The sequence below is a fragment of the Hyperolius riggenbachi genome, chromosome 4 (assembly GCF_040937935.1).
Source record: "Hyperolius riggenbachi isolate aHypRig1 chromosome 4, aHypRig1.pri, whole genome shotgun sequence".
NCBI lineage: Eukaryota > Metazoa > Chordata > Amphibia > Anura > Hyperoliidae > Hyperolius > Hyperolius riggenbachi.
In genome coordinates, this window is record NC_090649.1 from 164,278,981 (window position 1) to 164,306,441 (window position 27,461).

The window sequence follows — 27,461 nt, forward strand, 5'->3', positions numbered from 1 at the left end:
GAGCTCATGAACTTATATTTACTGGAGGCAGGCTGTCACCAACTGCCAAAGAATCACCAATTGATGTTTTGGCTGTGAGTGTTCACTGTCAGATTTAAGAGAAATGTGATATGAAAAAGAAAACATTTTTGCTGGTTTCGATCTTTAGGCCTCTTGCACACTGCAAGCGATTCGATTCAGATTCCGCTTTTTAATCAGTTTTTACATCCAATTCAGATTCTGATTTGCAGTTTGCTCCCTGCACACTGCAAATCTGAATCGGATGTAAAAACTGATTAAAAAGCGGAATCTGAATCGGAATCGTGTGCAGTGTGCAAGAGGCTCTGTGATGCCAAAAGTGACATTTCTGACCCCCCTTTTTTTTAAACTCAGCACAGTGTTAACTTAAAGGGAACCTTAACTGAACAGGGGGTAAAGAGTTTTACTTACCTGGGGCTATTACCAGCCTCCTGCAGCAGTCCTGTGCCCTCGGCGCCACTCTGGAATCCTCTGGTCCCCCGCTGTCACTTAGTTTCGTTTTTGACGACTCACTAGTCGCCGGCCGCCATGCGTATTATTGGACGCATTCACCAATGCAATTAGCGCTATTGCGGACCGCAACGCGTACAAAAATACGCGTTGCCGCATTCCGCACGCGTAGACGTATTTTTGTACGCGTTGCGGTCCGCAATAGCGCTAATTGCATTGGTGAATGCGTCCGATAATACGCATGGCGGCCGGCGACTGGTGAGTCGTCAAAAACGAAACTAAGTGACAGCAGGGGACCAGAGGATTCCAGAGCGGCGCCGAGGGCACAGGACTGCTGCAGGGGGCTGGTAATAGCCCCAGGTAAGTAAAACTCTTTACCCCCCGTTCAGTTAAGGTTCCCTTTAAATTAAGGCTTTGTTCCACTTGAGCTTAGAACAGACCTTTTTCCCAGAACGTCATTTCGGACAGCACCCCTGGATGAGACTTGTCTCCCTCCCCACTGTGGACAGGAAACTGTTAAAAGAAGAATTTGCATAAGCAATAGGCAGCCACATATAAGATACTACACCTGCCACAGTACCTCAGTACCTCAGTTTAGTTTCCTGTCCCGGACGGGATGCATGGGAGAGGTCTCCAGGAGTGCCATCCATGTCAGGCGGCAGGGGCAGCGTTTTCCAGGGCTCCAAGCAGCACTGTTCAGTGAACAGTCGGAGCCCTGCAGCGTGGAGGAGGCTTCTCCATCGGAGGCAGCAACTTTATGCACGCAGGTGCGTGCATTGGAGAGAGTTCACTTCCGGTTTAACCGGAGGTAGTCACGCGCTGGCGTCCCGCGTGATCTGAAGTCTGAGCCGGGCGGCAGGGGCCGCGGCGGTGATTAGGAATCGGCATACAGCTGATTCCTTAAGGTAAGAAGCTGATTAAGCATATGCTTAGCCGGCAGGGGCCGCATGCATAATTGGATCAGCTGCATCAAATCAGCAGCGCAGGTATAAGTTTGTAGAGTCCATGATGCACTCTGGTTTGTGGCTGGGATCATGGAGGACGCCTCTGGGTCAGCTCCTGCACAATCTGCTGAATCTGCCCAGGATCCCTCTCTGGCAAGTAGATGTGATTATGTTTCTTCTGCTTGGCTGGATGTATGTTATGTATAGAGGGATTTGTATAATGGCTGGCTATCGTTTATTATGTTTTATACACCAAAAGACATAAGACTGAGAAGGTTGAAAAGTCTGAAAAATCTTCTACTCAGTCCAGTCAGCATGGATTGGCAACTCTGAATGGAAATTGTGCCAGTATTGTACAGAGAAGGTCCACAGCAATAGGAAATTAAAGATTCTGCTATTGCTTCTACCGCCTCAGCTGCGTCAGATGGGCCTGGGACTAGTACTGCTATGGCTTATCTACCTGTTATAGCTAATCCATCATCTCCTATGTTGTCTGCACCTCTAACTATGCCTCCTGCTTCCAAGAGACATAGGCCTCTATTTATTGAGCATTCCTGCATGCGGTAATGCTCAAAACAGCTGACTTTACTCACCATTTAGTAAACTGTGCATTCATAAAACCTGTGTCCGCATGAAAATCTATAATTCCTGAGCAGGTGCGGGAAATTAACAACTTGTGCGGAGATTATCACAACACAGGTCACTGAAGGTTAATTCATAAAAATTAAAGCAGGCAAATGTGAGCAGAGAAACCCTGGCTGTTTAGGGAAGGCGATAAGCCAGCCATAACAGGCAAGCTAATGGAGAGACAGACCTCCCAGGCAGCTGCAGTGAGAGCAGAACAAACTGCATCCCAGAATACCCAGGCTGTGTTTTTAACCCCTTGGGTACCTGTTTTCAGATAAATTTCACATCAGAAAGCCTGCATGTGTAACATTCTTGAAGTTCTTCTAAACTGCAGCAATTAAATAGATTGTTTAAAAGAACTAGACAGATTCAGGGCAAGGAGAGGCAATTTAAACAAAAATGCACATGTAAAGGAATGCTGGGGCTGCCTCCTTTATAGTAACTCTCTCTGCACAGAGAAAATGTATCAAACTAGGAGGAAGATTTGAGTAAAACTGACTAAGGGCCTTTTTTTCATTACTCTGCGAGTTACGATTTGATTCTGATCACGAGGTACGTTAAACTAATGGAAACTGCAGCAGCAATTTCCATTAGTGCAATCTGATTGCGATGCGATTTGGACAAAGCACAATCGTCATCCTCCTGCATTGTATGCAATTGAGCTGTACTATAAGTATAGTAGCGCAATCGCATAGTGGAAATTGAAGTGCGATTGGGATCGAGAATGCGGTTGCGATCGCATTTTATAGTGGAAAAGAGCCCTAACCGCAATGTTTTTTTCCTGAATTAATGAAAGACTTACTAATAGGTATTAAGTCTGAGCAGAAATCTTTGACACCTTTGGATCAAATGTATGAGAGTTTGGCGGATCCTCATTCTCGGCTTATTCCAGTCCATTCTACTCTTAAGATTAGGATTAAGGAGTGGGATAATCTAGGAAAAGTTTTTTTTTGGCCCAGATCAGTGTCTAAATGTTTTTCTCCTGAAGATCAGGGTTTTGGGGAACCCCGCCTAAATTAGATCCATATTTTTCAAGGGTATCAAACAAAACTGACCTACTTTTTTGAGGATTTCTGGGAAATTTTGAATGATTTCCCTAAAGTTTGGAATGCTTCCAATTATCTAGTGGACGCTTCAGATGATACGGTTAAACTTATGGCCAGAACTACGGCATTAGTTAATTCAGCCAGAAGAGGTGTATGGGTAAAAACTTGGAATGATGACAATTCTTCAAAATCAAGTTATGTGGTGTACCTTGTGAAGGGGGTCTGCTGTTTGAGTCAGTTAGACAACCCTCTAGACAGAACGGCAGACACACATTAAAAAAAAAAAAAAAAGTATTCCTGTTAAAGGAATTCTATCGATTCACATATTTTCAGTTGACACAGGAATTGTTTGGGAAGTGTTGCTAAGTACTGGTGTATACATTTTAGTAGCAACCTCTTTGTTTACTGTTATCAAAATGCTTTCAAACTTTACTGACAAAACTGACTCTGAGCCATGAGGAGAGGGGAAATTCCCCTCACACTTGATCAGATAACTCTGTGTAACTGTGTGTGACAGAGAGAACAGCTGCAGCTTCTGTGTCCTGTTTCGGACTGAAGTGTCTGTAGAGAGCAGAGGAAATGTAACTAATTGTTACAGCTTTTCATACTGTTTTTTGCTTTCAGAGTTTGTTTGATATTTGCTTTTTGTAGTCCGATATGCAACTCTGGCTGTGCATTGAAGTAGACACCCCTTCTGCAATTGATTTGTCCCAATATAGCTAATCCTACCCTCAGTAAATTACAGCTTTTGCCTCTGATATTTAACATGAAAAGTAGGAAAATGTTTACACAGCAACTTAGGCATTATTTGTACATTGTCATTTTAGAACACTTGGGTATCGATAGTATTCCTTTAAGAAAGGACCTTTTCAAAGTAAACGGTCCTTTCGTCCCTCCTTCTAAGAATAAGTCAGATCCCTAGTCCTCTAAGGGCAGGAGATGGGCTCTCTACAAGTCACAGAAGCCTAAGGGCCTGTTCACACTGCACACGTTTCCAGCTGCGTTTTGGAAACGCGTGCAGAAGGCCAACACGCACGACATCAGACAGTGCATAGAGTGCACTGTCTGATGTTCACACTGCATGCGTTCCGGACCTGTGCGGTCCGGGAACGCATGCTGCACGCAGATTCAGCAAAAACGCGCGGCTGTCCCATTCACTTTTCAGTGATGGGATCAGCCACGCAACGCATGCAAACGCGGATGGCGTGCGTTCGTACGCGTTGCGTTCCGCATGCGTGGCCGTCCGCGTTTGTAATGTGAACCGGCCCTAAGTCCAACTTCACTTTTACCAAGAAGTCAGATAAGCAATGACGCTAGTATTCCAATGAGATGGAGAATTGCAAATTTCAAAACATGGCAACTACAGTGCACAAAATATTGGTTATTTAGGCTTCTTTCACAGTGGGACGTTACAGGCGCAGGTTAGAGCAGCTTGTAACGCAGCCCAGCTCACAGTAATGAAAAATCAATGGGCTGTTCACAGTGCCCACGTTGTGTTACACTCTAACGCTGGACGTTTAAAGAAAGTGCATCATGCTGTGCGTTATACACGGTTTTAGCCGCATTAGACTGTTTGCATATGCTCAATAATGTTTGTTTTTTGTTTTTTCTTGCAGGAGAGGAGGGGAGAGTCCGCTGTTGTGACCAGCCACATGACTAATTAATATGCACTGCAGTGTTAACTTCCTGGAGCGGCCGCTTATTGGCTGGCAGGACCACGTGATGCGGAGTTTTCCGATCACGTGCTCTCCAGTCTTTTGCCGCATGCGCCGTTTTCGTCCGATAGTATGCGTCAAAAAGTACGCATCACAGACCCATCAGGAGACGCATAACGTGGCTCTAAATAGCATACAACTTCAAAGCTCACATGCATTGCGTTGGGGGCACGTTATGTAACCTTAGCGTCGCATCTAACGCAACGTCTTAGTGGGAAAGAGCCTTTAAGGTGTTTTTTTTTTTTTTTTGGAGGGATACAGAATAGAGTTCATCCAGCCTCCTTTTAAGAGCTTTTGCATTACTCCCCGCTTGCAGGACCAAATAAAGTTTTCAGCCCTACAATCGAAAGTCCTTTCCCTGTTTAGAAAAAAAGGGTAATTCGAGAAGTACCGAAATGTCAGAGGACAGGGATTCTATTGCCCTGTGTTTTTTCTAGTAAAGGAGCTACAGGGAAATTATCAGTTCATACTAAATTTAAAGAGTCTAAACCAGAAGGTAAAATACAGAAAATTCAGGATGGATTTGATCTATTATTCATCTCTTACAGAAGGACGATTTCCTAGCCTTCCTACACTGAAAAGATGCGTATCTTCAATTACCGATACATCTGACTTCTCAATAATGCTTAAGGTTTGCCATCCAGATGGAGGAAGAGGTAAGAATGTATCAGTTTAATGCTTTGCCCTTCGGATTATCCTCAGCTCCAGGGTTGTTTATGAAGGTAATGTCTGGGGTTCTGGCTACACTTAGACAGAGAAAGGTTAACATTTTGGGTTACCTTAATTTTCTGTTTTGAGGGACATCTCCCAATTCGGTAAGAGATCAGATTGTTACGACAATAGTCTTACTACAAGATCTAGGTTGGATCATTAATTGGGAGAAATCTTCCTTAGTTAAATCCTACACAGATTATACATTTGTTTGGGTTATTTCATTAGCATATCAGACACAGGGGGAGCAATTCAATTCTATCATGGCTCATTCCACAAGAGGAATTTCGACTTCTTGGACAGAGAGGGCAGGGGCCTCTATAGATCAGATTTGCAGAGCTGCGACCTGGTCAAGTCACAATACGTTTGTAAAGCACTATCGCCTTAATGTATCTGTCTTCAGGTTTATCCTTCAGAAGGAAAGTTTTGCAAGCTGTGGTCCCACCCTAAGGTTTTAACTCTTGTATATCGTCTCATCCAGGGGTGCTGTCCGAAATGACGTTCTGGGAAAGACCACTTTACTTACGGTAAAGTCTTTTCCAGTAGTCATGAGGACAGCACCCCTGCAACCCGCCCTTATTTGGGTAGGAAAGAGAAATAAGTTTGTGTAAGCATCATTAAATGGCCGTGTCATCTTTTTATTAACTGAGGTACTGTGGCAGGTGTAGTATCTTATATGTGGCTGCCTATTGCTTATGCAAATTCTTCTTTTAACAGTTTCCTGTCCACAGTGGGGAGGGAGACAAGTCTCATCCAGGGGTGCTGTCCTCATGACTACTGGAAAAGACTTTACCGTAAGTAAAGTGGTCTTTTTTGTCCGTTCTCCACTTGTTGCTAAACTGACAGTGAACAGCTTCTATCTTATAAATATATAAAGCTGTTTACACTTGTCAGTCTGCAGTGAAATCAGTGGGAGCCATTGTGGTAAGTGGGCCACACTTCTGTGCAGTACACGATGATTCCGGGCAGGCAGATGCATTCTCCCATATGGTCTACGGGGGTGACAGATCTGCCCCGGGCTCCAGCCGGACCACAGCGGGCCATCAGAGTATACACTACATTGTCTTCTCCCGCTGGCTGAAACGTGTTCCAGCGCAACTGGGAACACCGCCTAAAGCCCCATCTACATAATACGATTCTTTGTGCAATTCGATTACGATTCTATTTACAATACTATTAAATCCAACATGTCCAATCGGGATTCAATTCGATTTGCTATTGTTTTGCAATGGCGAATTGAATCGAATCCCAATCGGACATGTCTGATTTAATTGGATCGTAAATAGAATCGTAATCGAATTGCACAAAGAATCGTATCGTGTAGATGGGGCTTTATGCCTGGTACACACCATGCAATTTCCAGTCAGATAGATGGGTCGAGTTGATTAACAGATCTGATTTCCCATAGTTTTTTCTGATCATTTTTTTCCCCCGATCACTTCTATACTAAACTGATCATAAAAACAATTGAAGATCAGATTGGACCTGTCAGAAATAATTGATTCGACTCTTCTATCAGACGGGAAATAGCATGATGTATACCAGGCATTGCTGATTACGCTCCCTCCAAACACAAACTTTACCTTGATAACAGGCTTATGTCGCTATGTAAACTCTTCAAAGGGAGCCCGGATTCAATTGCCTTCTGGTCATAGTGTCCTTTATTTGAATGCAATTAGAAGTTTGCATTTTGAAATGAGCTTGTTAAGGTTGGTTAACATGGACAGTTATGCAACTGTTATCAACAGCCTTGATGCTCGTCATTTAAGCCTCTTTCACAGTAGGACGTTGCGTTTTTGATGCGACGTTAAAGTCGCAACACAAATTACAACGCTATTCCCCCAAAAAGTCGCAACGCAACTTAATGCCCCGTTCTAGTCGCATACAGTAGAGCACACAGGCAATGAAAAGTATGCTTCCAAGTCATTACTGAGCATGTGCAAACAGTCCAACGCAGCTAATAACGTGTATAACGCACAGCATGCAGCACATTCTAATAACGCTACACGTTACATACAAATGCAATGTGTGCACTGTAAATGTCGCACAGACTTAGTATTGCTGTGCGACTTTTTGGGGGCATTGCGTTGTAATTTGCAATGCGACTTTAACGTCGCATCAAAACGCAACGTCCTACTGTGAAAGAGGCCTTAATGCTGTCCATTCAGATGAATACAAAGCCATCAGTACGATCGCTTACCGGTGTTAACCATTGTTTTGGCCCAAAACATAAGGTTTTTAAACCCTGCTACAAAGTGCACACTACTGATAGTTGGTTAAAATGAAATATAGGCAAATCTGAATAATTCAAACAATTATTGTATTTATTCTATAATTCTGTTATAAATGTATCTTTAAGAAGGTATTTGCAGAATCCTAGTTTAAGGGTTAGTAATTATGAGTAAGCACGCATCAACATTCTTACCAGTTTTAGCATCATCTCCAAGGAAGAGGGGATTCCGTCAAATTTCAATCTCTGCCAATCTTCCGTAGGGGAAAACACCTGGTGACGCCATACAACACGTCTGTTGGTCTTAGCAGAAAAGTCCCGGCGTCCAGGTGTTTTCCGAACCCAATTTTACTCCCTAAACCATAACACACGCAATTGCATATACGGTTGCTGTCATAGGCCCGTCATCACAGTACAAACCTATGATATCTACTTCTGCGCAATACAACACAGCTGAGTGTGGGCACCTGATGTACAGGCAATGAACAGTGTGTTTTCGGACTCCAGGAAGTATGAAAACCTACTGTGATAAAACCAGTTAGACCAAGATAAAGGTGGAACTGCAATGGAACAAACCTATTATGCTAACCTAAAGTTAAAATGCATCCGAGATTAACTTTTACTCATTGCATAATTGTGTTCCTTTCATATAGTTTATTGGGCATTCCTCAAACTAAATACTTTTTACTTTTTTTTGTTTTTTGTTTTAATACTCTTAATTCCCTATAAACTTAACAAGAGGTATCACTAGCCAGAGATTTCAGAGGCAGAGGGGAGGAGGGGAGGGATTAGGCTGAGTGCTGAAGATGCAGATCAGCTTGCCTGTGTGTAATGTTTACAAACATCATGGCTGCTGTCATTGTATCACAGAAAGACAGACATAATCATATTCTATTATGTAGCTAGATTTGCTGTGTAAACTATCTAAACTTTAGATGATATATGTTACTTGTTATAATTAGTTTTTCATATCGGATCCGCTTTAACTCGAGTAATTCCAGAGGCTCGAGGGTAACTCCAGGGGTTGAAGTGTAACTTTATAGAGCAGATGGGATGTGAACAGTAATCTCACTATACAATCCAAACATATCACAACCATCTTTTGCGCAAACACCGCATTTTTATCCCAATTTTTGCCGTTGTCTGCCCAGCATTTAGCCGATTGCTTCCGGGATCATTTACCGCTGGGCTTCCATGTATACCTGGGGGGATGAAAAACGCTGCATGCCAGGAAGCGTCAAGCTTGCAGAGAAGTCTAAACCATCCCTTACTGTATTTGGGGTACTAACTAATTTTAGGCTTTTTTTAATTTTTTTTTTATGATGTTACAACCCGCTCAGTGGAAGTCAGACGTGCCAATGGTCAGATTACTGTTGTTTTTCAGCAAATCAAATAGATGGCTCTATGGTATTTCTGATAGTTCATTTTGCAGGCTTATTTGTAGAGGTTGCTGGGTATTTCAGTTTTAGATTCTTCATTTAATAGCCCAAACAGAGGAAGAGTAACAATTGGCTGTATTTCCTGAATATTTAAGTGGGCAGTAACATGCCATCTGGTTTGCACCTGAAGTCTGGTGTCTTAGCTTTTACAGACTGCTCTGAAGGGTTTTCCCCATCTGTTACAGGAAAGTTTTGTATGCATGTTATTTCCGGTACAGAGGAATAGAGCGGAGATTGCAGGTGAATGCTTTTCAATCCAGGCATTCTTTATTTCCCCTCCGAAGGTCCTCAGAGGGCCTGACAGACAAGGGTCAGGCACGCTTTCTGATATCCAGCTGCCACTAAATTCAATGTGTCAGAGCAGCATTCTTAACTGGATGTAATACAATAATACAATAACATTTGTAAAGCGCTTTTCTCCCATGTAGGTAGCCTTTGGTGAGCTGAGCAAAGGCAGCACTTTCTGGGGAAAAAACAACCAATGCAATTGCTGTAGCCTTTAAAGAAGTCAGAATTGGTCTAATAATACAGAACTTTCAATACTAAATTGAAAATAGAATATACATGCAAAAAGTGTATTTAGTACATAAGGCCCTTGCCTGCCTTTAAAAAAAATTACCTCAAAATATTTTGCAAATCACAGCTTGATTTAGGGTGACTCCTTTTAATGCATGTCTAAAGCACAATATTAAAAAAAAAAAAAAAAAAAAAAACTTACCTCGGTGGTTGAAATCCTCTTACACCCCACCATTCTAGACTGGAATACCTGTAAACCTATTTGACAAACTTTTTGAATACGTTTCTCTGGCTGTGTATGAGCTTTTCCGTACTGGGCATGTATGAGAGAGGTCTGCAATTGCCTTTTAGAAGTTTCGGTAAGCTGCTTTGAAGCTTCTGTTTTGTTTTGTTTTTGTTTGTAAAAATGAGTTATGTTATTTTGGTTCTCCTATGGGGTTTCTTGTCTTAGAATAGAGCATTGTAAAAACCAGACTCCAATGGATACAAAAAAAGTATATTGACAGCGGATCGTACTTTGACTCTGCTGAGACCATTACCTGTTTTATTCCAAACTAGTGTGTACCTAGCCCAGGCCTCCCCCGCCATAGCCTGTTCATGTTAGTGATGAGATTTTGTGTTAATGTTTGAAGACTTTAGAAGACGTGTTCATGTTGTGTGTGTTTTTTGTTTTTTCTTGCAGGACATGAAGGTGAACACTGCAGATTTCATGCAGCTATATGCCTTTTACTCTTGGCCCAATGTTGTTCTTTGTTTCTTCGGAGGTTTTCTCATTGATCGGGTATTTGGAATACGGTAAGTCATTTTGGCAAATGTACTGTTCCACATCAAACCAACACAGATTACCAGCTTTTCAATGTGAAAGACCTTGCTTAGTGAAGGTTTTTGTTCTCCATAGTAGAAGCGATCAGCTGCTATCCAGATGCTTCATGTTAGGCATTGTAGATAGCCTCTAATGCACTTAATCTCAGGAACGGTAAATATGAACACTGTTTCCACATCAAAGAGATTTACACAGCCTTCACTTTGCCAAAAATATTTCTTTAGTAGGTTTTTTTCTTTCTTTTTTTTTGCTACCCACTGTTTAAATAACAGTTGCGTTTTTATAGGAATTCCATAAAGTGATGTTGAAGTTGAGCATATACATAGGAATGAAGTTTGTAACGTAACTTATAGACATATTGCTTGATGCCTTGACACAAAGAACAGTCTTTTTGGAACATACCATAGCTTGGCTTGTTTCATTGAGCTCAGCAGTAGCCATATAAATCTCTGCTGATGAGTAATTATTTGTGTAAAGTATTGCCGCCCTGCTCAGTGTGTATTGTTTTTTTCATTAAAGGCAAGGATAGCATTTTCCATACTATACCCAATGTTTATAAAAATCAGTAACAAAAATATTTGCTATTGCAAGCAGGTTGATGAGAGATGCACATGACTTTTAAATATACTGGGGAATGTTTTATTACACACTAAACCAGGATCAGATGGGCAGAAAGATGAGCTCTGCTGAGCTGCAGTGCTGTCCACAAAGTGTTGATCTCTCCGTAGCAGAGAATGGAGTAGAGTGGGGGTCAGGTGTTGGCTCTGTGCTGAGTGAGCGAGATATTGTAATAAATCTTGTAGAAAAAAACCACATATTTTATTCCTTAAAGGGAACCTGAGGTAGGGATTTAAACTAAAAAAATCTAACAATGCTACCTGATCTGGGGGGCTGGGTGGACCAGGTCGCCACAATCCTGCCACGCCTGTGGCCTGCAGTCTTCTACTTGCGGTTTTGTGAGCACTGGGGTTACAACGCTGGAAGAACTGCTCTCTGTGTCTCACAAAGAGCAGTGTGCTGGGAGGCGGGGGAGCAGCAGGGTGAGCAGCCGTGGAGAGGCAGAGCTGCCCAATGGCAGCTAGGGAAGGCCTGCAGGAACTCCCCCAGTGGGCATTTAGCAGGGATTACCTCTCCTCCGTTCCCCACGATTGGAGACAAGCTGCATGTCGCCGGTTTCGAGAGGGTGGTAGTGTGGGGGACAGAGTGGTGCAGGGATGACACAGAGGCATGTCATCCAGCAGGGAATATGCCTCTGTGTCCCATCTGTACCCCCTCCCCAGCATCGCCTCGGGTACTAAGAATAAGTTATATTCATTAAAGTTCAAGTATTATTTACACCCTCAAAAAGGGTGTAGGTTATTTTAAGAACGTTAATTGAATTTTGTGAAGCTCACAGAAATGCCTGACATGCATTTTGCAGCTCAATGTTGTTTCCTCACAGCTCCAGGAAGTAAACAGTCTAAGGATGTGCTATAAAAATGTTAATAGAATTGGTGTGGAGTTATTTCTAAGTACCATATTTTTCAGCAAATGAGACGCTCCAGACTATAAGACGCACCTGGGTTTAGAGGGCAAAACCGGGGAAAAAATATATAGTTAACCTGGTATGGCCGTGGGCCAGGAGTGTCTTGTAGATGTTCTCCGCCAATATTGTCTCCTCTTGCATCCGCCATGTGTCCTCCACTCCCCCGTGTGTGCTTCTCTGCCCCGTGTATAACTATCAGATGCGGCAGCGCGGCTCTCCTTCACTGTTCCCCTAGTGCAGGCTTCTGATGAGGATGCGATCAGCAGAAGCTGGCACTAAAGGAGCTCTGAGAGAGGGGAGAGGTCTGTGGTCGCTGCTAGAGCTGTGGATTAGGTGAGCTGTGCTGCCGTATCGGCGGGTGATCGTAATTTGAGGACTTCCTGTATTTGACAAATAGGACGCAGGGACTCTTTCTACCCATTTTTGGGGGAGGAAAAGTGCATCTTGCCGTATATGCTGGAAAAAAACGTAATTATCTGGGCTGGAACACCTCAGGATAATGCAACATTGGTATGTAAGTTGGGGATACAGAATCAGAAGGCTTTTTCTTGTGTACAGCTGATACTATTATTTTCTTTCTTTGTAGGTGGGGAACCATAATATTTAGTCTTTTTGTATGTGTTGGGCAGGTAAGTGCTTTTCTCTGTACATCTACTTTTTCAGATTCCTTGCTTAGATTTTAAGCGTTTTTAACTTCTTGTCACGTATGACTCAGTTTAGTCAAGGACAAAAAGCTAAAAACAAAAATTTTTCCCGACTTGGGGTACCTGATTTTCTGCTATGTCATTTAGTTTTTCCTGAGATATGTAATGCTGCTCATTCCCATTAAGCTGAAACCAATCCCCAGACTGGATAGTTATGGCCTTCCCTCTAGTCGTCAATATGCAGGACCTGGGTGCTGCAGGCGCTCATTGACGACCTGTATTTGCATTACTGCAATCATGGAAATAAAACCAAAGCTTAGGCTATGTGCACAATTTAAATTTCTCCCACCTGAATATTGCTCCTGCTTGTTTTCGGGGGCAGTTTGTTGCCTATCGCTGTGCAGACATACCGTAACACTCGACTCCTAGCCAAGCTGCATGTTCTGATTTTTTTTTTTGAGGGGGGGGGGGGGGGGGGGGTTGAGCACAATATAATCAGCTGCAGGAACCACAGTAGCGATTGCCAAGGATTTTCTGCTTTGGCCAATCACTAAAGAAGAAGCCAACAACGTTATGTGCACACTTTAGGGTTTTACCCAAACTTATCACAAATTATTAGGTGGTTAGGATAGTTTATGGTGAATACATACCTGAGGGCCATTTCACACTGGGGCAGTGCAGTACCACACCACACCCCAGGGCACTGAAAGTCTATGAGGTAGTTCATACTACCCACGGTGCGGTAACCTAGCTAACGCAAGCGCATACCTACGTTGCCGTGTGCGATCTGCGGCGGTCCGGAAGTCATATGTCTATGGTGACACGGGTTTTTAAAAATGTTGGCAGCAGTGCTGTGTGCGGAAGCGTATTTTTACAATACACTTCCGTATTTCCGAAACAGGAAGTGAGCGCAAGCTAGCGTCTCTTCCTGTTTGGATGGCGGCCAGAAGGGGATTTCCAAATACTAACACTGCAATCCCCGCAGACCTGTTTTTGGCTATGCGGTGCAGCCCCCAGGCCGCACTGCTGCCACCAATCCTCAGTCCGAAACTGGCCTTAAGGTGTGTGCACAAATTGGTGTTCTCAGCAGAAGTAAGCGGTCAGGGCTCTCTTTCGAGAATCTAGTGTGTGTACACTCGCCCCAGTGCGTAGCTGAAAGATTCTGAGTTGCTGTATCATCTTGGTTGAGTGTCTTGTCCCATTCCTTAACATCGGCTCCAGCATCCTGTTCCATGCCATCACTCCTCCTGACGAGGGACAGGTCTCTTACTACAGAGTGATAAGAGGGGAAATATGTGGTCAGGTGTCGCTGTCACTAAAAGATTCAGCATAACTGATCTTTAGGCAATGTCAGGTGACACCTGTATAAGCTAGATTCTGGAGCGAGATTGTCCTAAATGCCCGCATCGGCTGTGTGTGTGTGTGTGTGTGTGTGTGTGTGTGTGTGTGTGTGTACCTAGCTTAAGACTGGAATCTAAAAACACGATCTTAGACGGCATCTAGAGAATGATGCCTCGGACATTCTAGTTTGATAATGCTTTTTGCTCTTGAAGCATGTTTATATGCTGGCTGTTATTGATCCATACCTACTGTATATTGAAAGGGCTTTTGAGCCCTGCAGAAAGAAATGATTGTTGGCTAAAGCTCCATACACACAGTAGATAAAGCTCTCTGCTGTTTCGGTATTTGGTTGTACCGCTGGCTACATGAGGATAATGTTAGCCAACTGAAGCTCATCGGAAGGCAGACCCTAACATTCCAGTAAATCTAAGTACATAAAGGGGTGAGGATGTGTCTGATGTTTTCTTTATTCTTAATATTGTACCTGTAAATTATTATATTTGAATATGAAATATTCCATGCTTTAGTTAACTGTGTTTCTGTGATATTTCAGGTTATATTTGCAGCAGGAGCCTTATTTAATGCTTTCTGGCTAATGGAGGCTGGACGACTGGTATTTGGGTGAGTTGAAAAATCATGATGGCACCACAACAGTTAACCAGTGGATTTTTCATATGTACTACTTAAAAAAAATTGCATTCTTTTTAATGTTGTGGCTCCGGGGCTCAAGCAAATCTTCGTCTGTCCTTTTAGATTCTGCCCCCCCTCCCACACACACACACCTACACACACACACCTACACACACACACCTACACACACACACCTACACACACACACCTACACACACACACACACCTACACACACACACCTACACACACACACCTACACACACACACCTACACACACACACCTACACACACACACACCTACACACACACACACACCTACACACACACACACACACACACACACACACCTACACACCTACACACACACACCTACACACCTACACACACACACCTACACACACACACACCTACACACACACACACCTACACACACCTACACACACACACCTACACACCTACACACACACACACACACCTACACACACACACCTACACACACACACCTACACACACACACACACCTACACACACACACACCTACACACACACACACACCTACACACACACACACACCTACACACACACACACACCTACACACACACACACACCTACACACACACACACCTACACACACACACCTACACACACACACACACACACCTACACACACCCACACCTACACACACACACACACCTACACCTACACACACACACCTACACCTACACACACACACCTACACACACACCTACACACACACCTACACCCACACCTACACCTACACACACACACACCTACACACACACACACCTACACACACACACACCTACACACACACACACACACCTACACCTACACACACACACCTACACCTACACACACACACCTACACACACACCTACACCTACACACACACCTACACCTACACACACACACACCTACACACACACACACCTACACACCTACACACACACACACACACACCTACACACACCTACACACACACACACCTACACACACACACACCTACACACACACACACCTACACACACACACACCTACACACACACACACCTACACACACACACACCTACACACACACACCTACACACACACACACCTACACACACACACACCTACACACACACACACCTACACACACACACACCTACACACACACACACCTACACACACACACACACCTACACACACACACACCTACACACACACACACACCTACACACACACACACCTACACACACACACACCTACACACACACACACCTACACACACACACACCTACACACACACACACCTACACACACACACACCTACACACACACACCTACACACACACACACACTTTCCACCATCACTCCCTCCAACTTTCATTGCAATGACATAGGTGTATGTAATGCTGTGGGCATACACGGTTAGATCCGGCGGCTCAACTCCCGCCGCGGCCGCCTGGATCGATTCCCGCTCGTCCCCGCGGGCGCTTCCTTCCACTTAATTCCCTGCTATTGTCCGCCTGCGGGTATCGAGCAGGGAATCGATCCACGCCGTGATCGGACCCGTCGGATATTATCAATCGAGCCATCAGCGGCTCGATTGATAAGGCAGTGTCGACCCGTGTATGCCCAGCATAAGAGTTTGTAAGCCATTTGCATGCACAACAGGGAAGAGACAATTTGCTGAATCCATGCTGTTGAAATCACAGTATCTTGACTCTTACAGATGCTCTCTCTGTACAGCCCACTAACTCATTTGTGTCCACTTTTCTGCAACACATTAATGTTACAGATGCTTAAAAATGGACAGAAGTGGACACAAAGATGTTAGTGGGCTCAGGCTCTTAGTCCTCATTCACACTACAGTATAAGCATTGCCATGCATATTTCAGTAACATGTATGGTGCGCGACATGCAAGAATATCAGAAATGCATAGTCTGTAGTGTCTGATGTTCAGACTACATGCGCCGGGCAGCAGTGCAATGCACTATCACAATGCTGCACGCATTTTTTGGCAAAGTACATCACTGATCCAGTACTGTAGTGAATGGGATCAGCAGCGCAGCACAGGTGGTATACAATTGCACGTTTAAAATTCCCTCTGCAAATACATTTTTGGTCAAAGGCTACGGATTTGTTTTTCTTCTGTGAACATCTTATTTCATTAAAGATGCATGAAAGTAAGGGAAGAACAAAGAAAAATGAATGGAGAGTAACCTATTAGCATATCATCCCGCAGTCAGTATCCTACCTAATAAAGCCGCAGGTGTCTCCATCCACATGTGTCCGTTTGTGCCTCCAACTACTGCGCAGGGCTGGGGGTCCTGGGCGGCTGTAGGTGCCCGTAGAATGTAACCTAGCACTCATTTAGAAACTGGTCTAAAGGTTCGTATACACGTCCGATAAAGATCGTTCGTTACGAACGATTCGTGACGTTTACACGATATTCAAATTAGACGGAAAAGATCGTTCGTAATGAACGATTGTGTACACACGTGAACGATATAAGTATAAAGTACTGAACGACGAACGATTAAAAAATGCGTGCGCAAACGGAAGTGACGTTATGACAGGCAATAAGAACATGCGTTATCGGACGATCTTTGTACACACTGCAACGATTATCTGTCGAAAAAATCCGCCGGGTTGGATCGGTCGGATTGAACGATAACGGTCGTTATCGTCCCAAAAAACGATCGTTGGAAAATTTGGAGCGCACGATTATCGGTCCAATTGTCGTTATCGCTCGTTTTTGAACGATTGTTATCGTACGTGTGTACTCAGCTTAATTGGGATTTATTTAATGTTTGTGTATCTGAGCAGACATGATGGGGCTAGCTTTCATCACAACGTATTACACTGCAATTGTGTCTTTTGTTTAAACAAATGTCTTTGTGTTCATTATGTCTGCATACTGCATGGCAGAATTTCTGTCTGAAGTGCACATTTGATGGTAGACTTCATTTCTCCTTTAACCCCCTTGGCGGTCTGATTCTTTCCGGACTTTAGGGTCTAGAAGCGTTGCAATTTTTTAGCATGGTTTTAGACCCTAAATCCTGGAAGAAAAAAAATCACACTGCAGAGAGATCTGCAGCAGCGCCAGCACTCACTCACCTCCCTTGGGATCCAGTGATGCAGTTTCATTCTCCGGGTGGCGTTGTAACCTTATAGTGAGATTGCCAGCTGTCGTCATGACGTCAGACGGCAATCTCACCAGGGGGAAGCAGAGCCTCTTACCACAAGAAATGTATGCGTGCATCAAACATCAAGTTTAACCCTAACAAATCTGGCTTTGCAAATTTGGCCTAATTGGCTTATCATGAAGCATTGCTCATGCAAATATGCATTTGCTTGTGCATGCCAAATTATGCAGGGTCAAAAACCAATACCGCAAAGCGGTTGCCCTGCGGGAATTAGTTCATGCTGCATTAGCACTATCCACGAGTGCCACGGGGAGGCTTTCCAGTGCCCCCGTGAGCAGAGCCTCGGAGGAGCAGAAGAATAATTGTGGCCAATGTCGGGATCCCCGGGAGGTGAGTGAAAAACCCCCACTGCGCACATTGCTCTGCATAGACCTCCCGGCAGCTATCACAAGTCCAGTTCGGGATCACTGCTCCTAGCTTGTTTTTTCCACCAGAGTTGGACTAGTGATAACCGCTAAGGAGGTTAAACTGAACCTGAAGTTATTCTTGTGAACATGTCACCTTATCCGTAACACTATGTTATTGTGCAGAGCCCACTGGGACCTGCAGATTACTTAAAATGTGACTACAGCTTGTCTGAATTCTGTTAAATTGTATGTACTTGTTGTTTCAGGATTGGTGGGGAATCGCTTGCTGTTGCCCAGAACACATACGCTGTCAGTTGGTTCAAAGGGAAAGAACTGAACTTGGTTTTTGGACTTCAGCTTAGTATGGCTAGAGTGGTGAGTCAGTGTGTTTCCATAATAAGCGTATTCTTGGCTACATGCTGGAAAATGTCACTGTACAATCACTGTCCAGTTTAATTACCTTGTGTGTAGGGATGCTCAATTTGATGCCAATAATTCAGTTGATGCAAATTTATGCAGCTTGAAAATGAAGCAGAGGTAAGATTTGATCGTTCCACTTTAAAGCTGTATTTATTTCCTTAGAATTTGCATAACTCTTCATCAACTTAGAATTATTAGCATCTCACTGGCAATCCCTACTTGTACGTATAAAGTGTTGGCATATTGCCCAGCCCTGCGTCCTACAAATCCATGTAAACTACAACTTTGAGTTGTACAAGCCCCCAAAACATTGCACAGCTTTAAATGGGAAAAGAACTACCATACTCCATATTAAGACACTTTTGGTGACTTTGGATTTTTATTTTCTTCTTAAATGATCAGTTTTACTTCACATTATATTTAAATACAGCCTGTTCATTCAAAAGCCTGGTAAACCCATCCAATTTTGTTTGGCCAGTCATTGGCCAATTTCACCACCTCCATGTAGTAGGAGGGCCAACAGATTGTAATTTCCATGAACAGATTGTGTAGGTATACTACATGAAAGTGGTAAAACTGGATGCATTTCCAGGCTTAATCTCCCTGGCGGCAAGCTCTGGCTAGCCGCCGGGAGCTCAATGCAGAGTATAGCAGGCATTTTTTACTCGCCTCCCGGGGTATCCAGACATTTGTAGCCGTTCTCCTTTCTGTTCTCTGAGGCTCTGAATCACTCTGAGATTGCTGTTAGTGATCTCACTACAGACATACAGTGCCCCCGGAGGACAGAGGGAAAATTGCAGCGCTGGAGCCCAGGTAGATGAGTTAGTGCTGGGGCTGCTGCAGGCATTCTGGCGGCATGATTTTTTTCCCCCCAATTTTAGTGTCTAAAACATGCTGAAAAGACCCTAGTATCCGGAAATAATCATACCGCCAGGGGGTTAAGTTGCAGCCAGGTTTGAAATTGCATATGGTGAGGATACACCCAGTTCCTTTTATTGTGACTTGAATATTTGTTTTCTTTCAGGGCAGCACAGTGAATATGAATGTCATGGGACTGGTGTATTCTTCAATTAAGAATGCAATGGGTTCTGCAGGCCACACTACACTTGGTGTAACCCTTATGATTGGTAGGTAACTTATTGTAATAAGCAGTGGTGCGTCTGTGTCCAGTATGTACTTTGCAAGATATGAAATATGCATCAAAAGAAGACCGCTTCAGCTGGAGAACTTAAGTTCCATGAGCGAATTAGATTCCTAGCCATGTTATAAGTATCGTATAGGTAGAGACTGTTTACGTGACAGTCTAGCTGAATTGCACTACTGGTTTCCATTTTTGATAATATCTTTACTTGCAGAACCCTTTATCCAGCTTTCTTCTTCCTCTCATTATCACTTTTTGAGTACAACAAAATTAACTGGAAAATGTTTTATACAAATAAAGCAAAAAATTGTGGACTTTAGAGACCTCGTCTCAGCAGTAAAATGAGAATGGCAGTTTCTAAATATCTGATTTTGCTTGCTTTGTAATCTGCGTTAAAATTAATTTTTTTCTGTTGTATAAACTGTTTGCGTTGCTTTGAGCATAAATGCAAAACATTTTATACCTCCTGCCATGTTAATAATCATAAAATATTCATGACAGTACCCAGCCATTCTAATATCTTTACGGATAAGTATATTATCCTGGAGTTTTTAATCGCATTTGTCAGGCTCATTGAAATGGCATGAGTCAGACAACAGACTACAGGGAGTGCAGAATTATTAGGCAAATGAGTATTTTGACCACATCATCCTTCTTATGCATGTTGTCTTACTCCAAGCTGTAGCTGAAAGCCTACTACCAAATAAGCATATTAGGTGATGTGCATCTCTGTAAATAGAAGGGGTGTGGTCTAATGACATCAACACCCTATGTCAGGTGTGCATGATTATTAGGCAACTTCCTTTCCTTTGGCAAAATGGGTCAAAAGAAGGACTTGACAGGCTCAGAAAAGTCAAAAATAGTGAGATATCTTGCGGAGGGATGCAGCACTCTTAAAATTGCAAAGCTTCTGAAGCGTGATCATCGAACAATCAAGCGTTTCATTAAAAATAGTCAACGGGGTTGCAAGAAGCGTGTGGAAAAACTAAGGCGCAAAATAACTGCCCATGAACTGAGAAAAGTGAAGCGTGCAGCTGCCAAGATGCCACTTGCCACCAGTTTGGCCATATTTCAGAGCTGCAACATCACTGGAGTGCCCAAAAGCACAAGGTGTGCAATACTCAGTCATGGCCAAGGTAAGAAGGGCTGAAAGATGACCACCACTGAACAAGACACACAAGCTGAAACGTCAAGACTGGGCCAAGAAATATCTTAAGACTGATTTTTCTAAGGTTTTATGGACTGATGAAATGAGTGAGTCTTGATGGGCCAGATGGATGAGCCCGTGGTTGGATTGCTAAAGGGCAGAGAGCTTCAGTCCGACTCAGACGCCAGCAAGGTGGAGGTGGAGTACTGGTTTGGGCTGGTATCATCAAAGTTGAGCTTGTGGGGCCTTTTCGGGTTGAGGATGGAGTCAAGCTCAACTCCCAGTCCTACTGCCAGTTTCTGGAAGACACCTTCTTCAAGCAGTGGTACAGGAAGAAGTCTGCATCCTTCAAGAAAAACATGATTTTCATGCAGGACAATGCTCCATCACACGCGTTCAAGTACTCCACAGCGTGGCTGGCAAGAAAGGGTATAAAAGAAGAAAAACTAATGACATGGCCTCCTTGTTCACCAGATCTGAACCCCATTGAGAACCTGTAGTCCATCATAAAATGTGAGATTTACAAGGAGGGAAAACAGTACACCTCTCTGAACAGTATCTGGGAGGCTGTGATTGCTGCTGCATGCAATGTTGATGGTGAACAGATTAAAACACTGACAGAATCCATGGATGGCAGGCTTTTGAGTGTCCTTGCAAAGAAAGGTGGCTATATTGGTCACTGATTTGTTTTTGTTTTGTTTTTGAGTGTCCGAAATGTATATTTGTGAATGTTGAGATGTTGGTTTCACTGGTAAAAATAAATAATTGAAATGGGTATATATTTGTTTTTTGTTAAGTTGCCTAATTATTATGCACAGTAATAGTCACCTGCACACACAGATATCCCCCTAAAATAGCTAAAACTAAAAACTACTTTCAAAAATATTCAGCTTTGATATTAATGGGTTTTTTTGGGTTCATTGAGAACATGGTGGTTGTTCAATAATAAAATTATTCCACAAAAATACAACTTGCCTAATAATTCTGCACTCCCTGTAGAGAGTTTGCAGTGTGATTGATACTGAAACATGTTCAGCTGGGCCTACCTAACCAGCAGCCCATATCGCATGATCATGTATTTTGTAAAATTTGCCTTGTATAACTTTGTTCTATGTTGTACAACCTTATGTCTTTTATCATTGTATATATTTATTGTCCAGCGCTGTGTAATATGTTGGCGCTTTATAAATACAATAAATAATAATGGCTCATAAGATATACATTAGGTTGTACAGTAACCAATATACCGTATTTTTCGGACTATAAGACGCTCCTGACCATAAGACGCACCTAGGTTTAGAGGACAAAAACCAGGGGGAAAATGTATACTAAACCTGGTGCATCCATGGTGAAGGGGCATCTCATGAATTATGCCACCTTTGTACTTCATGCCCCCTTATACCTCTTGTGTCTCCCTGTGTCCTCTGCGCCTCTTGTGTCCTCCTGTGTCCGCCTTTGTTCTCCTTGTGTCCTCCTCTATGCCCCTTTGTGTCCCTCTGTGTCCTCCATTTGTCCCCCTGTGTCTTCCTCTATGCCCCTTTGGTTCCCCCCTGTGTCCTCCGTTTGTCCCCGTGTCCTCTGCATGGGCACAGTACAGGGAGTCCCAGACATTGCGGCGGGTTGGAGGTTCAATTCGCAGGCGTTCACCAGTCAGGAACTCCCTGCATTTGGACTATAAGACGCAGTGACTTTTCCCCCCTTTTTTGGGGCAGAAAAAGTGAGTCTTATAGTCCAAAAAATACAGTAATATGTAGGAAGTTTACGGATTTTTACTTCAAACGTATGTGTATGTGTATACAGTACAGACCAAAAGTTTGGACACACCTTCTCATTCAAAGAGTTTTCTTTATTTTCATGAACATTGTAGATTCACACTGAAGGCATCCAAACTATGAATTAACACATGTGGAAGTATAGTACATAACCAAAAAGTGTAAAATAACTGAAAATATGTCATATTCTAGGTTCTTAAAAGTGGCCACCTTTTGCTTTGATTACTGCTTTGCACACTCTAGGCATTCTCTTGATGAGCTTCAAGAGGTAGTCACCTGAAATGGTTTTCCAACAGTCTTGAAGGAGTTCCCACAGATGCTTAGCACTTGTTGGCCCTTTTGCCTTCACTCTGCTGTCCAGCTCACCCCAAACCATCTCGATTGGGTTCAGGTCTGGTGACTGTGGAGGCCAGGTCATCTGGTGCAGCACCCCCATCACTCTCCTTCCTGGTCAGATAGCCCTTACACAGCCTGGAGGTGTGTTTGGGATCATTGTCCTGTTGAAAAATAAATGATGGTCCAACTAAACACAAACCGGATGGAATAGCATGCAGCTGCAAGATGCTGTGGTAGCCATGCTGGTTCAGTATGCCTTCAATTTTGAATAAATCCCCAACAGTGTCACCAGCAAAGCACCCCCACACAATCACACCTCCTCCATGCTTCACGGTGGGAACCAGGCATGTAGAGGCCATCCGTTCACCTTTTCTGCGTCGCACAAAGACACGGTGGTTGGAACCAAAAATCTCAAATTTGGATTCATCAGACCAAAGCACAGATTTCCATTGGTCTAATGTCCATTCTAGAGATGTCTGCTGCTAGAACTCTGTGTGGCATTGACCTGGTCTCTAATCTGAGCTGAGTGACTCTTGCTCTTCCTTTCCTGGGGCGGTCCGCATGTGAGCCAGTTTCTTTGTAGCATTTGATAGTTTTTGAGACTTTTTTCGGACTGACTGACCTTCATTTCTTAAAGTAATGATGGCCACTCGTTTTTCTTTACTTAGCTGCTTTTTTTCTTGCCATAATACAAATTCTTACAGTCTATTCAGTAGGACTATCAGCTGTGTATTCACCTGACTTCTCCACAACGCAACTGATGGTCCCAACCCCATTTATAATGTAAGAATTCCCACTTATTAAACCTGATAGGGCACACCTGTGAAGTGAAAACCATTTCAGGTGACTACCTCTTGAAGCTCATTAAGAGAATGCCAAGAGTGTGCAAAGCAGTAATCAAAGCAAAAGGTGGCTACTTTGAAGAACCTAGAATATGGCATATTTTTAGTTGTTTCACACTTTTTGGTTATGTACTATACTTCCACATGTGTTAATTCATAGTTTGGATGCCTTCAGTGTGAATCTACAATGTTCATAGTCATGAAAATAAAGAAAACTCTTTGACCCAACTTTTGGGCTGTACTGTATGTGTATCGGTGTATGTGTGTATTGAGGTGTGTGTGTGTGTGTGTGTGTGTGTGTGTGTGTGTGTGTGTGTGTGTGTGTGTGTGTGTGTGTGTGTGTGTGTGTGTGTGTGTGTGTGTGTGTGTGTGTGTGTGTGTGTGTGTGTGTGTGTGTGTGTGTGTGTGTGTGTGTGTGTGTGTGTGTGTGTGTGTGTGTGTGTGTGTGTGTGTGTGTGTGTGTGTGTGTGTGTGTGTGTGTGTGTGTGTGTGTGTGTGTGTTTTGGGGTGTGTGTGCGTATATGTATGTAACAACTTTTGCCTTTTTTTTCTTACACTGTTCCAGGTGCAGTAACATGTCTGTTTTCATTGACCTGTGCCCTTGTACTTGGCTATCTGGATAGAAGAGCAGAAAAAATATTGAAAAAGGAACAAGGAAAGACTGGTATGTTTTTATCCTGTTTAGGTTAATTGAAACTAAAACTGTATCTGTGTAGCCTAAATTCAGCAATGGATTGTGTGGGACTGATTAAACACTATACAAATCACGGGGAGGATATAAGTAAAGGAGCTGTACTGTAATAGGAATTACAGCTATAGCAGTGCACAGTGAGTTACTTCGGCACCGTCAGACGGAGCTGAATTTACTTTCAAAACACTGTAATTTGGCCTCCAGCAATAACTGGAAGCGGAATTACATAATTCTCTACTATCCACGTGGACCTGGAGGGGGAGTAGTAATTAACGCTGCCGGGACTTGTGCAGGAGCAGGGTAAGCCGTATATTGGCTGTATCTTGCGCACAAGTCTCCTGGTGGCGGCTTCATCCTACTTGCTGCACCTGAGGAGGAGAGAAGTTCTTGAAAATGTTTAAATTGTTAACTCGCCAGAGAGATGACCAGAGAGCATCGGTCTGGCATTGCTTTAGCAACCCATGGTCCTCTGACATGGCTAGAATTGCCTGCAATCGACAGACAGAAACCTTGGATTAAACCTTGCACAGAATGGGCTATTTCAGGCATCCATGCCTTTATGAGCTCCTGTTAAAACTTGCAAAGTCGTCAGGTAATTAGAGGCAGTTTCTGAGGATAAATGTAATATGGAAAGCAGATATAGGGAAAAAAGATCTACCCATGTACTATTGTGTAAGATTTCACACAAACAGCATTTAAAGAGAACCCGAGGTGTTTTTTGGGGGGGGGGGGCAGTTGGGGCACAGAGGCATGTTCTCTGTGTCCCCACACCGCCACTCAGCGCCCCCACCACCACGCTATAGCCCCCCCCCCCCCCCCCCCCCCGAGATTAGCGACAATATTTTAGATGTCACGAAAGTGAAAGTGGGCCTTTGTGGCCCACAGGAGCGGCGGTTTGGGGGCATGATGCAAAGACTTGCAGCTAGGGGGCAGTAGTGCTGTTCATGCAGATGATTCTAAAACTTTCTCTTGATCTGCTGCTGACACATGGGACAGGAGAGCTGTGTGTTTCTGTATCATTAGTATTCACTATTCTTCTGGCAGTTTCTGGCTTCTCTCCGCATGCTGCTGCCCTCCTGGAGGTAAGCTGCTTGCTGGAGTCATACCTCAGAGTGCTTTCTGGATAGTTTTCGTTTTTAAAACACACTCCTGTTGACTGGCATTAAAACTGTGCCAAAATTGCCACAATCACAATTTATTGAAAAAAATGATTTTACCGTGCATTGAGTGCAAGTCAATGGGAGCGGTTTTTAAAAACGATAACTATCCGAAAAGCGATCTGCGGTGGGGATGAGACTATATAAGCTCTAAATTTAAAGGAAACCTGGGACGAAAGTAGTGTCCGTTTTATACTCACCTCAGGCTTCCTCCTGCCCCCTGAGGCCCACCCGGTCCCTCTGGGTTTCCCCGTGCCGTTCCTGTTCCGTTTTTCCTGTCCGAGTCGCGTTCCTGCAGCTAGTAGCATTTTCAGAAGAGAGACTATCAGTTGGTGTGAGACTTGGGGGCCCGTTAGCTGGCTTTGTGGCACTGGGAAATTGCCCAGTTTGCCCCGTGTAAACACCAGCCCTGTGTTTGCCTATCCCACCCCACCCTAATTTTTCATGCCACCTGGCTGAAAAAAATTTCCGGTCACAACATGGGGTATGTATTCCTATTTGTGATGTGTGTGTATTCTGCAGACCAGAGTGCATGAGTGGTGTGATGGCCACAAGCTTCTTCCAAGGCACCTATCTCGCCTTCTGTAAGATTGTCCATAATCTTTCCAGCACGAAATAAGTCTCTTCTGTTCCTGCCTTGGTTTTTAGGTGAAGTTATCAAGCTGACAGACGTCAAGGACTTTTCTCTCAGTCTCTGGCTAATATTTTTGATATGTGTCTGCTACTACGTTGCTGTGTTTCCTTTCATTGGACTTGGCAAGTGAGTATGGTGTATATATAGTTCTCACATAGAATACATTTTCATTGCATTTACTTGTATATAAACATTACTTAAAGCTAATCTGAAGCGAAAATAAATTTATGAGATGAGTTGTATGTGTAGTACGCAGGGCTGTGGAGTCGGTACAAAAATCATCCAACTCCTCAGTTTATGAAACTATCGACTCCTCTCCTTAGTCTAATTTTCACAAAGGCTATGGATTTGGTTAAAGTGGATCCGAGACAAACTCTTATTCATTGCATAATTGTGCTCCTTCCATATAGTTTATAGGGCATTCCAAAACATCAGTAGCAAAGAAACGTTAGATGAACAAGCATGCAGCATATCAGGTTTTTCTGACATTTTTGGCAGGTCTGACAAGTTTTTGTAACTCTTCTTGTACTGGAAAACAATATGTGGCTCTTTTCTTTGCTACTAATGTTCTATTTATTATTCGTACAACACACAGAATTCATTATCTCATAAGTTTATTTTTGCTTCAGATTTGCTTTAAGGGTACACTTTTACCTAAAGTTACAAAGAAAAAAATATCAAACCTATCAGCGCCACGGAAGAGGCTGGCGCTATATACATCAATCCTATACAATAAAACCTGTGTTCCTGCATCCCTCTGGCCCTGTGTCTGTTTGAAGCGTACGGATGTTACACACTACAGGAGGAAGAGGGCAGGGGGGCTAGCGTGTGTGCTGTGGGCATGTGCCCCCTCATTGTGGGTGGTGTGGCAGGAGGGGGAGAGGGGGTTGTGAGGGGCCGTGGCCTAGCGCCTGTTGTTGTAATGGGTCTAAGGTCTAGTAATAATTATATTATTATTACATTATAAAAGTTTTTTTACAGGAGAAATACATTTTTAAACTTACCTAGCTAGACCTTTCAATCTTTACTGCTGACAAGTAGACTTCAGGCAATTTCTTAGGAGGACTAGTACTATATATACCTATGTTAATCTCATCAT

General features: G+C 43.4%; 1 protein-coding gene across 2 annotated transcripts in view; it reads left to right on the top strand.

Moving 5' to 3' along the window:
* Positions 1-27,461, top strand: part of MFSD1 (major facilitator superfamily domain containing 1) — a 69,008-nt gene that overhangs the window by 12,953 nt on the left and 28,594 nt on the right. For both annotated transcript variants that reach the window (XM_068280919.1, XM_068280920.1), the window contains exons 3-9: positions 10,379-10,491; positions 12,631-12,673; positions 14,583-14,650; positions 18,489-18,597; positions 19,667-19,769; positions 24,446-24,544; positions 26,377-26,488. In XM_068280919.1, the coding sequence (XP_068137020.1) occupies positions 10,379-10,491; positions 12,631-12,673; positions 14,583-14,650; positions 18,489-18,597; positions 19,667-19,769; positions 24,446-24,544; positions 26,377-26,488 (647 nt within the window). The remainder of the gene's footprint in view (positions 1-10,378; positions 10,492-12,630; positions 12,674-14,582; positions 14,651-18,488; positions 18,598-19,666; positions 19,770-24,445; positions 24,545-26,376; positions 26,489-27,461) is intronic.